The following is a 15416-nucleotide window of genomic DNA, read 5'->3' on the forward strand; positions in this document are numbered from 1 at the left end:
CATGAAGGTCAGATCGAGGGCAGTAATTTTAGCAGTAGACCTCCTCTGTAAATCTAAAGTGGTAACCTGTAAAGGCTTTTAAAAGCTTTTAAAAATGTATGTAGTTTGTCGCCGCTGCACATTTGTGCGCAATTTTAAAGCATGTCATGTTTGGTATCCATGTACTCGGCCTAAGATCATCTTTTTTTTATTTCATCAAACATTTGGGCAGTATAGTGCATTAAAATTAAAAAAGTGTGTTTTTTCAAAAAAAAAAAAAAAAAATGCGTTTGAAAAATCGCTGCGCAAATACTGTGTGGAAAAAAAAAATGCAACACCCACTATTTTATTCTGTAGGGCCTTTGCTTTAAAAAATATATAATGTTTGGGGGTTCAAAGTAACTTTCTTACACTTTTTTTTGTTTTTTCATGTAAACAAAAAGTGTCACAAAGGGCTTTGTCTTAGAAGTGGTTAGAAGAGTGGGTAATGTGTGACATAAGCTTCTAAATGTTCTGCATAAAATGCCAGGACAGTTCCAGAGGCATGCGAGTCCATGTAATATTTTATATTTTGACACAAGTTGCAGGAAAAAGACAATTTTTTTCTTTTTTTTGCACAAAGTTGTCACTAAATGATATATTGCTCAAATATGCCATGGGCATATATGGAATTACAACCCAAAATACATTCTGCTGCTTCTCCTGAGTATGGGGATACCACATGTGTGGGACTTTTTGGGAGCCTAGCCACTTACAGGACCCCAAAAACCAATCATCGCCTTCAGGCTTTCTAATGGCGTAAAATGGTGATTTCATTTCCTCACTACCTATCACAATTACGGAAGCCATGAAAATGTCAAGATAGCACAAACCCCCCCAAATGACCCCATTTTGGAAAGAGGTCACTTTAAGCTATTTGCTGAGAGGCATGTTGAGTCCATGGAATATTTTATATTTTGCCACAAGTTTCTGGAATGTTTTTTCTTTATTTATTTATTTTTTTTTTTTTTTACAGAAAGTTGTCACTAAATGATATATTGCTCAAACATGCCATGGGCATATGTGAAATTACACCCCAAAATACATTGTTGGATCTCCTGAGTATGGGGATACCACATGTGTGAGACTTTTTGGGAGCCTAGCCACGTACAGGACCCCGAAAACCAAGCACCGCCTTCAGGCTTTTTAAGGGCCCACATTTTTTATTTCACTCCTACATAGTTACATAGTTACATAGTAGGTGAGGTTGAAAAAAGACACAAGTCCATCAAGTCCAACCTATGTGTGTGATTATGTGTCAGTATTACATTGTATATCCCTGTATGTTGCGGTCATTCAGGTGGTTAATAGTTTCTTGAAGCTATCAATGCTCCCCACTGAGACCACCGCCTGTGGAAGGGAATTCCACATCCTTGCCGCTCTTACAGTAAAGAACCCTCTACGGAGTTTAAGGTTAAACCTCTTTTCTTCTAATTGTAATGAGTGGTCACGAGTCTTATTAAACTCTCTTCTGTGAAAAAGTTTTATCCCTATTGTGGGGTCACCAGTACAGTATTTGTAAATTGAAATCATATCCCATCTCAAACGTCTCTTCTCCAGAGAGAATAAGTTCAGTGCTTGCAACCTTTCCTCATAACTAAGATCCTCCAGACCCTTTATTAGCTTTGTTGCCCTTCTTTGTACTCGCTCCATTTCCAGTACATCCTTCCTGAGGACTGGTGCCCAGAACTGGACAGCATACTCCAGGTGCGGCCGGACCAGAGCCTTGTAGAGTGGGAGAATTATCGTTTTATCTCTTGCGTTGATCCCCCTTTTAATGCATGCCATTATTCTGTTTGCTTTATTAGCAGCTGCTTGGCATTGCATGCCATTGCTGAGCCTATCATCCTAGATTCCCCCAGAGGTTCTCCCCCCAGTGTATAGATTGCATTCATATTTTTGCCACCCAAATGCATTATTTTACATTTTTCTACATTGAACATTTGCCATGTAGTCGCCCACCCCATTAATTTGTTCAGGTCTTTTTGCAAGGTTTCCACATCCTGAAGTTATTGCCCTGCTTAGCTTAGTATCGTCTGCAAATACAGAGATTGAACTGTTTATCCCATCCTCCAGGTCGTTTATAAACAAATTAAATAGGATTGGTCCCAGCACAGAACCCTGGGGAACCCCACTACCCACCCCTGACCATTCTGAGTACTCCCCATTTATCACCACCCTCTGAACTCGCCCTTGTAGCCAGTTTTCAATCCATGTACTCACCCTATGGTCCATGCCAACGGACCTTATTTTGTACAGTAAACGTTTATGGGGAACTGTGTCAAATGCTCTTGCTTTTTTTTGGCTTTTGCTTTTCCTCACTGCCTATCACAGTTTCGGAGGCCATGGAATGCCCAGATGGCACCCCCCCCCCCCCCCCAAATGACCCCATTTTGGAAAGTAGACACCCCAATCTATTTGCTGAGAGGTATGGTGAGTATTTTGCAGATCTCGCTTTTTGTCACAAAGTTTTGAAAATTGAAAAAAGAAAAAAAAAATTTTCTTTTTCTTTTTCTTTCTTCATTTTCAAAAACAAATGAGAGCTGCAAAATACTCACCATGCCTCTCAGCAAATAGCTTGGGGTGTCTACTTTCCAAAATGGGGTCATTTGGGGGGGGGGGGGTTGTGCTATCTTGGCAATTTATGGCCTTTGAAACTGTGATAGGTAGTGAGGAGTGAAATCAAAAATTTACGCCCTTAGAAAGCCTGAAGGCGGTGCTTGGTTTTCGAGGTCCCGTACGCAGCTAGGCTCCCAAAAAGTCTCACACATATGGTATCCCCATACTCAGGAGAAGCAGCAGAATGTATTTTGGGGTGTAATTCCACATATGTCCATGGCATGTTTGCGCAATATATAATTTAGTGACAACTAAAAAATCTTTTTTTTTTGTCATTTTTCAATCACTTGGGACAAAAAAATTAAATATTCAATGTGCTCAACATGCCTCTCAGCAATTTCCTTGGGGTGTCTACTCTCCAAAATGGGGTCATTTGGGGGCAGTTTGTACTGCCCTGCCATTTTAGCACCTCAAGAAACGAGATATTCAGTCATAAACTAAAAGCTGTGTAAATTCCAGAAAATGTACCCTAGTTTGTAGACGCTATAACTTTTGTGCACAGTACCAGACCATTATAGGGCAAGTCCGTAGGACACGTAGAAAAGATCTCACAGCCCTTGAAGTAGAAGCACAGAGACAGGAGGCTTTATACGTTAGATCCCCAGACCCACAGACTTATGCCAGATTGCAATCCCTTCTGCGAGAGGTTCTTATGCTGAGGACAGCTCTGACACAGAAGAAGCTCCTCCATCAAATGCAGAGGATATTTGAACAGGGGGAGAGGACTGGTCGCCTGTTAGCCTGCTCTCAAAGGAGCAATCAGTGGGCATGACCATAGGTCAGATTCAGGCTGGGAATGGTTCTTTCAGCTCCACGCCTGAGGGAATTAACCGGGAATTTGCCTCATACTACCAAACACTATACAGCTCCCAAGTTGCCTATGATTCAGAGGATCTATTAGCCTATCTTGAGGATATTGATATACCAACCCTTACCCCAATTTATGCTGATACACTAGATGCCCCTATTAAAATAGAAGAAATCCAAAATGCTCTTAAGATGATGCAGACAGGTAAGACACCGGGACCTGATGGTTTCCCTGTGGAATTTTATAAAATGTATGCAGAACAACTGGCCCCTAGACTCCAATCCCTATTCGCTAAGTCCTTCGAAGAGGGCCTTCTTCTGACTCAATGCATGAGGTGGTGATAGTAGTTATCCCCAAGCCGGAAAAGACCCGACTCTATGCTCTTCCTACCGTCCCATTTCCCTCCTGAATGTAGACACAAAAATCCTTGCAAAAATCCTGGCTAACAGTCTAAATACAGTCATTACGGCCCTGATACATCCAGACCAGACAGGATTCATACCAGGCAGGGGAACAGACATAAATATTTGCCGATTACACACACATATAGCTATTGCCTCCTCTGATAGACCGGGAGTAGTGACCTCACTCGACGCGGAGAAAGCTTTTGATTCAGTCGAGTGGGGCTACCTTTGGGCGGTTCTTTCTAAATTTGGATTCTGGCCTAGATTCTTGACCTGGCTCCAAATGCTCTATGCCCAACCCAGAGCCCGCATCCGCACTAATGGGATCCTGTCAGAGGTGTTTCAGCTGGGGAGAAGCACAAGACAGGGGCGTAAATAAACAAAAACACCAAGCGCAATAATGTTTTAGCGTGACATATACAATCAAATAAGTGTAAATCAAATGTATGTGAATGCACGTGCAATTAATTAAATAAAAATTGTTAGATTGACAATGATATCAAGCTGCTATCAATTATATAGTGGTCAGAATCCCCTAAAAATTAAAACATATAACATAGATTGATGCACTCTGATACAAAGTTCAATCAATGTGAGAAAAGAATTTTTTGTGCTAAAAAACCAATGTGAAAAAAAATTACTACCAAATCGCTAAAAAATCGCATATATATAAAATCGCAAATATATGAAAAAATCGCAAATATTTAAAAACTGTGTTCCTCCAGTTATACAAATCCACTGGAAGTGGTGCGATATCTCCAAAGTAAACTAAGCAACAATTGTGTATAGATATACTAAAAATGCGTTTGCAAATAGTAATCAATCCAAATTAGTGCCAATAAATAAATAAATAATAAGCAGATAGGCAGATCTCAGCTGGCCTGTAAGGACAAGGCTTGCTACGCAAGCTTTCACATGTCAGTGATGCAAAGCGTGGGAGGAGCCTAGGACACAGTCTGCTGAATATATTGTATCAAGCAGCAGCAGCTTGCGTAGCAAGCCTTGTCCTTACAAGCCAGCTGAGATCTGCCTATCTGCTTATCTGCATGCCTAAAACAAGTCAGGCACACGTGAGTGTATCACTGTGCTGTTTTGCCTGTGAACTTTTATTGTAACAATATTGCGCAATGTTTTCTCTCTTTGTTTATTTTACATAAAACCACTTGATACGGAGAAAATTACCATTCATTGTGGCTGTGGAAGAAATAGCTCAGAGGGTGAACAAATAAGTACTGCAGGAATCCAGATATCCCAGATTACTGAGGATTGACCTGTCGCCTGTTACTTATCCTATCTCATGAATTTAATCATCTATATTTAATCAGATTCTATTGGCACTATTTATCTATTTATACTCATCAATTGTATATATATTGCACCTTTATAAGCATATCATTTATTTATGTTTTATTATGGAGGATTCAATACTTATCACAGGGAATATATCTAATTTATTTATTTATTGGCACTAATTTGGATTGATTACTACAGTATTTGCAAATGCATTTTTAGTATATCTATACACAATTGTTGCTTAGTTTACTTTGGAGATATCGCACCACTTCCAGTGGATTTGTATAACTGGAGGAACACAGTTTTTAAATATTAGCGATTTTTTCATAAATTTGCGATTTTATATATATATGCGATTTTTTTAGCGATTTGGTAGCAATTTTTTTCACATTGGTTTTTTAGCACAAAAAATTATTTTCTCACATTGATTGAACTTTGTATCAGAGCGCATAAATCTATGTTATATGTTTAATAATTTATTTATTTATTGGCACTAATTTGGATTGATTACTATTCGCAAATGCATTTTTAGTATATCTATACACAATTGTTGCTTAGTTTACCTTGGAGGTATTGCACCACTTACAGTGGATTTGTATAACTGGAGGAACACAGTTTTTAAATATTTGCGATTTTTTCATATATTTGTGATTATGTTATATGTTACAAGACAGGGGTGCCCTCTCTCTCTGGCCCTGTTTGCCTTAGCACTCGAGCCATTAGCCATCCTCCTTAGAGCAGATGAATTAGTTAAAGGAATACAGGTGGGCCCAGTGATAGAAAAGATCTCTTTATATGCTGATGACTCTATCCTCTATTTAGCAGATGCCTCTGACTCCCTGAGAGCAGCCCTTGTGGCGTTTGAAAAATTTGGCCGTTTTTCTGGCATCCGAATAAATTGGAATAAATCGGTCCTTTTTCCCCTCTGCCAGTCAATGCCACAGATAGATACAGGAACCCCTTTGAAATGGGTAGACGAGTTTACCTATCTGGGGGTGAAAATAGGGAATGAAATGACAGGCTACCTGGGTAAAAATGTATTCCCTCTGTTGACCCAGCTCCAGCAGCGGTGCTCCACCTGGAGATCTCTTCCCTTAACCCCAGTAGGTAGAGGCAACCTCCTAAAAATTATTTATTTACCAAAATTTCTCTATTATTTCAGAAACACCCCAACCCCCATCCCCAGGTCCTTTTTTCCCCGGTTGGAAAGTATGGTGATCTCCTTCATATGGGCAGGGATACCCCCAAGGGTAGCAAAAACTATACTTTACCTCCCACTGTCTGGAGGTGGCCTGGCACTGCCTAATTTTCTGATGTATTATTGGGTGGCAGTCCTGGTGACGGTGAGGTGGTGGTTCTCGCAACCTCGGCAGAATCCTGCAGTCACTCTGGAGGCGGCCCTACTAGAGTCACATGCAGCACTGTCCAATTTGCCATACAGGGGGCCGAGAGCTGACCCTGCAGTTCCTATGAAAACCACAATTCAGGTACGGAAATCATCTAGGGCATCCCTCCTGAAACAGGCACATATTTCCCCCCACACACCACTTTGGGCTAATCCCATGCTCCCTCATCTCTTTACTATCCCGGATCCGGCAACCTGGGCCAAGAGGGGTATCACCACATTAAGACAAGTCATGCCACAGGGGGGTCATAATTTTGTTCCGCGAATTACAAATAGCTCATAACCTACCGAGAACTTTCCTATTTAGATACTGGCAGTTACAACATGCCCTACGGGCCCAATTCCCTTCTCAGATAACGCTTGTGCCTGATTCAATCAAGCGCCTTCTGACCTCGGGGATGCTGGACAAACCTCTTTCCTCCCTATACCTCTACCTAACAGTAGCCCATGAGGTTAAGAATAATAGATCGATGGCCAAGTGGCAGGAGGATATCCCTTTCTTGGGAGAGGAGGAGTGTCTAACTACACTTCTACCATCTATGATCGCAGCTAAGGATAGATTTATTCAATTGAAATTTATACATAGGGCTTACTATACGCCACAAAGGCTAGCGAAAATCTATCCTGGTCTTAGCCCCTTCGTCTTAACTTTAGGAACGGTTTGTGGAGTTACGATACCACTAGACCCTCTAACCCTACTATTGAGTAATTTGGAAGATATAGAAGGGGACCGATATATTAAATTATGCCTAACATACTCGTTATTTTATGCAAGAAGGGAAATACTCCTTAAATGGAAACAAAGGGAGGCCCCAACTAGGGAAGCATGGCAAAAAACGTTAATTGTGCTACCACTATACCGTATCACCTATGACAGTAGAAACTGTCCACAGAAATATGATAAAGTATGGTCCAGTTGGATTGATGCATGTGGCTGACCCCCGACTGAGGATGAATCTCACTAGTGGAATTCTTCCCTAAGAGTCCCACTCCTTACTTTGTTAAAAAAAAAAAAAAAAAAGAGTCCCACTCCTATCGGCGAGAGATTGGGGCTACCCTCTCCTTCTCGTTTTCAGGGTTATATCCTACTCGAGTTGACCAGGGGTGGGGACTGTTCCCCCGCCCCCTGTTTCCCTCCCCTCAGGACAGGGGGGGGGGCCCAATAGGCTAGTTCACTTTGTCTGCTCCCATCTCAGTATAATCACTGTAGGATCACCCCCTATTTTAGCACTTGCCTTATAATATTTATCTGTATATATTGTACACCTCTAACATCCTGTACATCGTCTTGGTGGAGCTGTTTAATTCGTACATATGCATTACTACTGTCATATAACTAATCACCAGATGTCAGATCCTTTGTATGATACTCGCTATGTTTGTACTGTCTTGTTTTTGTGTAAGAAAATAAAAACTTCTCTGTTAAAACAAAATAACTTTTGCGCAAACCAATAAATATATGCTTATTGACATTTTTTTTTTTTTTACCAAAGACATGTGGCTGAATACATTTCGGCCTAAATGTATGACTAGAATTGAATTTATTGTATTTTTCTTATAAAAAAAAAAAAAAAAAAGTAGAAAATATCTTTTTTTTCAAAATTTTCTGTCTTTTTCCGTTTATATCGCAAAAATAAAAATCGCAGAGCCAATCAAATACCATAAAAAGAAAGCTCTATTTGTGGGGGAAAAAAATGATTCAATTTTTGTTTGGGTACAACATTGCATGACCGCACAATTACCGGTTAAAGCAGCGCAGTGCCAAGTTGTAAAAAGTCCTCTGGTCTTTAGGCAGCCAAATGGTCCGGGGCTGAAGTGGTTAACTACTTGACCTTCGGAAGGTTTTACCCCTTCCATGACCAGGGCATTTTTTGCTATTTGGTACTGTGCTACTTTATCTGGCAATTATGTGGTCATGCAACACTACGCAAATAAAATTTAGTATTTTTCACACAAATAGAGCTTTCTTTTGGTGGTATTTGATCACCGCTTTAATTTTTTTATATATATATATATATATATATATATATATATATATATATATATATATATATATATATATAAACTAAAGTAAATATAAATATCAAGTTTTTAATTTTTACACAGGAAAAGGAGGGGTATACCTACCACGACTGTATTGTTAGTAACACATCGCAGGATGTACCCTTGTGGCTAACAGAAGCCAGTGTCCAGTAAAGACTAGAAAAGCTTAACACAAATAAATCACCAGGGCTGGATGGCTTACACCCAAGAGTCCTCAAGGATCTCAGTCAGGTTATAGCCAGACCATTATTCCTAATCTTTATGGACAGCATATTGACAGGAATGGTACCAGCTGATTGGAGAAAAGCCCATGTGGTACCAATATTCAAAAAAGAGCAGCGACATATACCTGGAAACTACAGGCCAGTCAGCCTAACATAAATAATATGTAAACTATTGGAGGAGATGATTAGGGACTATATCCAAGAATTTGCTGATGAAAACAGTATCATTAGCAGTAATCGGCATCAGTTTATGGAGGGTCATTGCTGCCGGACCAATCTGTTAACATTCTATGAGGAAGTGAGCTGCCATCCAGATAGGGGAAGGCCTGTGGACGTGGTGTATCTGGATTTTGCAAAAGCATTTAATACAGTTCCCCATAAATGCTTAATCTACAAACTGAGGTCTGTAGGCATGAACCATAGAGTTTTTTTCATGAATAGAAACTGGTATAGTATAGGGGCATTTCCAAAGGGTGGTGATAAATAACGTGTACTCAGACTGGTCTGGAGTGGTAAGTGGGGTACCCCAAGGCTCCATCTTGGGACCAATTCTATTATATTTATTCATACATGTACGATGCCATGCCTGCAACCTGTTGCCTTCTCGCAGTATATTTACTACGAGCGGCAGCATTTTAAAAGTTTGAAATTCAAATATAGGAAAAGCAGATGTTTTGCTTATTATAGTTAGAGACTGTTATTGTTTTATGAGCTGGTATTTGATTGGTTACTATATTCAGCCTATTAACTTCCCTTCCTCCAACTTCTATTTGTAAGACCTGCAGTATTTATAATAGTAAAAATATACATGAAATATTGTTGATTTTGTTTTGGTTTACTTTTATAGGTTAACCAGAAAGGGTCAGAAAAACCACTGGAACAAACATTTGCACAAATGGTGACAGGCCTTGGAAATGGGATGGTTAGGTCAGTTTTTTTTTTTTCTACTGTCATAGTTTGCGTGTGCATTTTTACATATAAGTTTAAACTTGTTTTTTTATTTAATGAGGCACAGAACAATGTACAGTGCATTCATAGTTGGAACCATTTTTCTATCAATGTGACCCAAGACAGACACGAGGCAGCTCTATAGTCGTTTGCAAGGTTGCATGACCCCCAGATGCAGGGAATGATTTAACAATCTAACCATCCTCCAGGTAGCATATTTCAATCAACAGGGCATCTCCTGACTCAATTATTGTTTATCCACATTACTTTTTAGGTTTTAGCCTCACAATTGTTAAAATCATCTTTTGCATTCATCTTTTTGCTCAAATTTCTCTAAGGATAGCCTTGATCTACAGGCCCCTGGACCAGTATCAACCTTTCTTGATGACTTCTCTGCCTGGCTACCCTACTTTCCTTCCTCTGAAATCCCCACAATCATTCTCGGGGACTTCAACATCTCTATTAATACTAACACTCCTGCCCCTTCCAAACTTCTCAGCCTAACTTCCTCCTTTGACCAGAAGCAGTGGATACATGCTCCTGCTCACTCCGAAGGCAATACCCTTGACCTCGTTTTCTCTCACCTTTGCACTCTATGCAACCTCTCTAACTATCCATTCCCTCTCTCTGATCACCACCTTATTAGTTTCACTCTCTCCCTCTCCTCCACCTCCTCTCCCTCCAACCGCCTAAAAGTTACCTGCAGAAACCTACGTCATCTCAACCCTTCTCTTCTCTACTCTGCCATCCACAATTTCACCGCCAGCTACATCACTAGCCTAGTCTCTAAATACCAACCTACTCGATCTCTTCGTTCCTCTCAAGACCTCCTGCTCTCTAGCTCCCTCGTCACCTCCTCCCATGCTCGCCTCCCGGACTTTTCCAAAGCCTCTCCAATCCTATGGAATGCCCTACCCCAATCTGTTCACTTATCTCCTACTTTATTAGCTTTTAGACGATCCCTGAAAACCCTTCTCTTCAGAGAAGCCTACCCTACCCACACCTAACAACTGTATTTTCATTTTCTTCATCAGCTCATCCCCCACAGTTATTACCTTTTTGTTTCCACTTGACCCTCCCTTCTAGATTGTAAGCTCTAACGAGCAGGGCCCTCTGATCCCTCCTGTCTTGATTTGTATTGTAAGTGTACTGTCTGCCCTCATGTTGTAAAGTGCTGCACAAACTGTTGGCGCTATATAAATCCTGTATAATAACAATAATCTCTTGTATGTATTCTTTTACTCTCAAACCTTTTCTGATTTACCACTTTCTTTCACCTGTAGATCATGTCATTTCTTTTTTTTTTTTTTTTTTTTTATTATTAATATTTTATTATGCTTTTATTACATTCCAGTCTTTAAAATATTACAAAACCTTTCATAATATTTACATACTATATACAAATTGTATATACACACACTTCCTGTTGGATATCTCCCTCCCCCCCTCCCCCAAAAAAAAAAAAAAAAGGGGGAAAAACCCACAACCCCACACATCAAATTTCCCAGTGTCACACATAATTCCAAAATTACCTTCCCCATTACCATTGCTTCTTGCCTTTGAGCAAACATTCCTCCTCTAATTACCCCTGTGATTCTATTTTCCTTCCTTTCTTTGTGTTCACATTATTTCACCTCCATATGTTATTCTCCCCCCACCCTCACCCCCCCCCCCCCCCCTGTTCCGCGAACAATAATCTCTTACCTCCCTTATGAGAAAAAAAAAAAAAAAGGGGAAAAACCCACAACCCCACACATCAAATTTCCCAGTGTCACACATAATTCCAAAATTACCTTCCCCATTACCATTGCTTCTTGCCTTTGAGCAAACATTTCTCCTCTAATTACCCCTGTGATTCTATTTTCCTTCCTTTCTTTGTGTTCACATTATTTCACCTCCATGTGTTATTCTCCCCCCACCCTCACCCCCCCCCCCCCCCTGTTCCGCGAACAATAATCTCTTACCTCCCTTGTGAGAAAAAAAAAAAGGGAAAAACCCACAACCCCACACATCAAATTTCCCAGTGTCAAACTCAATTCAAAAAAATTCCAAATTACCTCTACCCCACTACCATTACTTATTACTTCCTGCCTTAAATAAAAAAAAAAGGGGAACCCCAAGGGCACAACCCCACACATCAAATTTCCCAATATCACACATAATTCCAAAATTACCTTCCCCATTACCATTGCTTCTTGCCTTTGAATAAAAAAAAAAAAAAAAAAAAAAAAAAAAAACATTCCTTCTCTAATTACCCCTGTGATTCTATTTTCATTCCTTTCTTTGTGTTCACACTATTTCACCTCCATATGTTATTCTCCCCCCTCCCTCACCCCCCCCCCCCTAATCCGAGAACAATAATCTCTTTCCTCCCTTGTGACTGAGAAGAAAAAAAAAAAAAAAAAAAAAAAAAAAAATAACAAAGGGAGGGAAAAACCCACAACCCCACACATCAAATTTCCCAGTGTCAAACACAATTCAGAAAAGTTCCAAAATTACCTCTTCCCCACTACCGTTACTTCTTACAAAAAAAAAAAAAAAAAAAAAAAAAAAAAAACTCCATCTAACCCCCCCCCCCAACTCAAACCCCTCCCCTCCCCTTACTCCTCTCCATTCTCGGGTGCATGAGCAGGCCATGCCTTAACTCATTCCTCGTTCATTGTTCTCATCCTTATCCCGGGCATCCTCTGCTAATATTTAGGTCCTTTCACCCCCATTTTAGTCTAGCTGCCCTAATCCATCAAATTACTTTCTTCCTGTTTATACTATCTCATTTGATTGTTGTTTCCATACCTTCCATATTTCATCAAACTCCTCCTGTTTATCCTTAATTCTGTGTACCCATTCTTCCGCTTCCATTATTTTATCTACTTCTTTTTTCCAATCTAATATTGTTGGGCATCTACTATTCTTCCAATACCTTGGCACCAGTGCCTTTGCTGCATTCAACAGGTGGGGGATGATACTCTTTTTATATACTTTGTTCGGTGTTGGCATCCCATGGAACAAGAAGTGAAATGCTGAAAATTCTATATGTTTTTCCGCCATCTTCCTGATCCAGGGAGCCAACGCCTCCCAAAATTTTTTAATTTTTGGGCACGTCCACCATATGTGGAGATATGTGCCTCTCTCCTCACATCCCCTCCAACACCGTGCCTCTTCCTTTGGGAGCATTTGTGCTATGCGGACAGGGGTACGGTACCATCTGACCAGAAATTTATAAGCCATCTCCTGGGTGTGTGAGCTTATTGAGGAGGTATGGGTAGTTTTAAACAGTCTCTTTACCTGTAAAGTTGAGAACCTCCCCCCTAATTCTCTCTCCCATTCCTTAATAAAATAGGGGGTTGTCGTACTATTGATGTTGAGTAATAACTTATACATCCTCGACAAAAGATGTTTAGTTTCTGGGATTTTCAAATTCCAAGATTCGAAGACAGTGAGGGTATTCAGAGGTCTAATCAGGGACTTCCTTTTATTATAAAAATCTGTAATTTGGAAGTATCTCCACAAAGACATCGGGATATCCCCCCATTCCTCTATCAGGTCCTTTAGAGGGATCAGTTTACCCGATGGCGCTATCCTCGCACAAGTTACTCCTCCTTCTCTTCCCCACCCTTCTAAATTCTTCTTGTCCTCCCCTGGTTCAAACCAAGGGAATCCCTCAAGTGGAGCCAACGGGGAAATCATAGGCGCAATTTTACCTAGAGCGTTCGCCTTGTCCCATACTGATAACGTTGTTTTAGTCATAGGTGATGTCCATTCCGACAATCCCCTATTCGCAGTTGGGATCCATGGTGCTCCTTCCAAATCTCTGCCAGCTATCGTCTTTTCCAGATTTACCCATATCTTATTTGCAGTGTCATGACGCCAGTTTAAAATTCGGACTAGCGCCATGGCTTTGTAATATAAATTCACGTCTGGTAATCCCAGCCCTCCCTCCTCTTTCTGTCTCCTGAGTATTTCATATGATATTCTTGGATGTTTATCCCCCCATACAAATTTCGTGAGAGCCCTTTTTATCTGCTTAAAAAAAATCTGTGGGAGTGTTATAGGGATAGTGTATAGTATATAAATAATTCTCGGTAAGACATTCATTTTTATTACATTCACTCTTCCAAACCAGGTCATCAAAAGTCCTTTCCAGCTTTTCAGGTCACTCTGTATATTTGCTAATAATGCCCCATAATTGAGCTCATATAGCTTCTTTAAGTTCGCTGTTAAATTTATCCCCAGATATCTCAAAGAGTCCATATTCCAAATAAAAGGAAAGTTAGCTTGTATGGCCGTCCTAGTCTTGGAGGGGACATGGCTTGGCATCAGAATTGATTTTTCCGGGTTTATCTTAAAGTTAGATAAGGCTCCAAACCTCTCTATTTCCCCCATCACTTCCTCTAGGGATTCCCTTGGTTTGGACAAGTAAAATAGAAGGTCGTCCGCGTAAGCCGACACCTTATGCTCAACAGCCCCAATACGAATCCCGTTAATCCTTCCATTCCTCCTTATTCTACATAGAAAGGGTTCAAGGATCAAGGCAAACAGCAGGGGTGACAATGGGCACCCCTGTCTGGTCCCATTCCGAATCTCAAAACTCTCTGATAACACTCCGTTTACCTTGACCCTTGCTCTGGGTTTATTATACAATGCCAGAACCCATCCCATCATACGTTCTCCCAGGCCCACCCCCCTCAGAACCTCCGACAAGAAGACCCAACCAACCCTATCAAATGCTTTTTCAGCATCCATAGAGATCAAGACCCTTGGAATTCGCTCTGGTCCATTTTGAGCCCAGTGCAATATCTGTAAGGCACGAATTGTATTATCTCTGGATTCCCGTCCTTTTATAAATCCCGTTTGGTCTAGTTGTATTATTGTTTCTATATGATCTTGCATCCTGAGAGCCAGGATTTTGGATAGGATCTTCGTGTCAGAGTTCAAGAGGGAGATGGGCCTATAGTTAGCGCACACTTGCGGATCCCTCCCTTCCTTCGGGAGGACCGTCACATGTGCCATCAATGCTTCTGTAGACAATGGCTTAGAAATTTTTACAGAGTTGAGGTAGTCACAAAGTGGCTGAGCCAACTCCGGGAGAAACTTTTTATAATATAAATTCGTAAAACCGTCCGGGCCTGGACTTTTCCCCAATGCGAGTCCTCCCACCACTTTACTCAGCTCCTCCCCTGTAATTGGTTGTTCCATTTCCTGCAGTGCTGCGGGTGAGATTTCTGGTAGTTCTGAAGTCCTTAAATATTCCCTGATCTCCTGCCTCCTTCCTCCCCCCTCCTCTCTTCTTTTATCCCCCTCTATGCTGTATAGGGATCTATAATACCTTTGGAATTCTGCTGCTATTTTATGGGAGTCAGTAACCTGTTTATTGCCTGCTGTTAATTTATGAACGTGCCTTGATTCCTGTAGTTTTTTTAACTGTCTCGCTAGCATTTTTCCCCCTTTGCTACCTTGTTCATAAAAGCGATGGGCAAAGTATCTCTGTTTATTTTTAAGTTTCAGATCTAAACATTTGGTTAACTTCAGCCTCAACTCTAGCAGCTTATTATCTTCCTCCGGGTCCCGACTTTTTTTATGTTTTATCTCGATTTTATGTATCTCCTCTAGAACATCCGTGATTTCCTTTTGTTTTTCTTTCTTAAGGCGTGACC

General features: G+C 40.6%; 1 protein-coding gene across 1 annotated transcript in view; it reads left to right on the plus strand.

Moving 5' to 3' along the window:
• The window catches only part of SACM1L (SAC1 like phosphatidylinositide phosphatase), a 281982-nt gene that overhangs the window by 160153 nt on the left and 106413 nt on the right, over window positions 1-15416 (plus strand). Inside the window, exon 12 of the mRNA XM_073630675.1 lies at window positions 9662-9741. Coding sequence (XP_073486776.1) covers window positions 9662-9741 — 80 coding nt within the window. The remainder of the gene's footprint in view (window positions 1-9661; window positions 9742-15416) is intronic.

The sequence above is a fragment of the Aquarana catesbeiana genome, linkage group LG05, assembly GCF_042186555.1.
Source record: "Aquarana catesbeiana isolate 2022-GZ linkage group LG05, ASM4218655v1, whole genome shotgun sequence".
In the NCBI taxonomy this organism is placed as follows: Eukaryota; Metazoa; Chordata; class Amphibia; order Anura; family Ranidae; genus Aquarana; species Aquarana catesbeiana.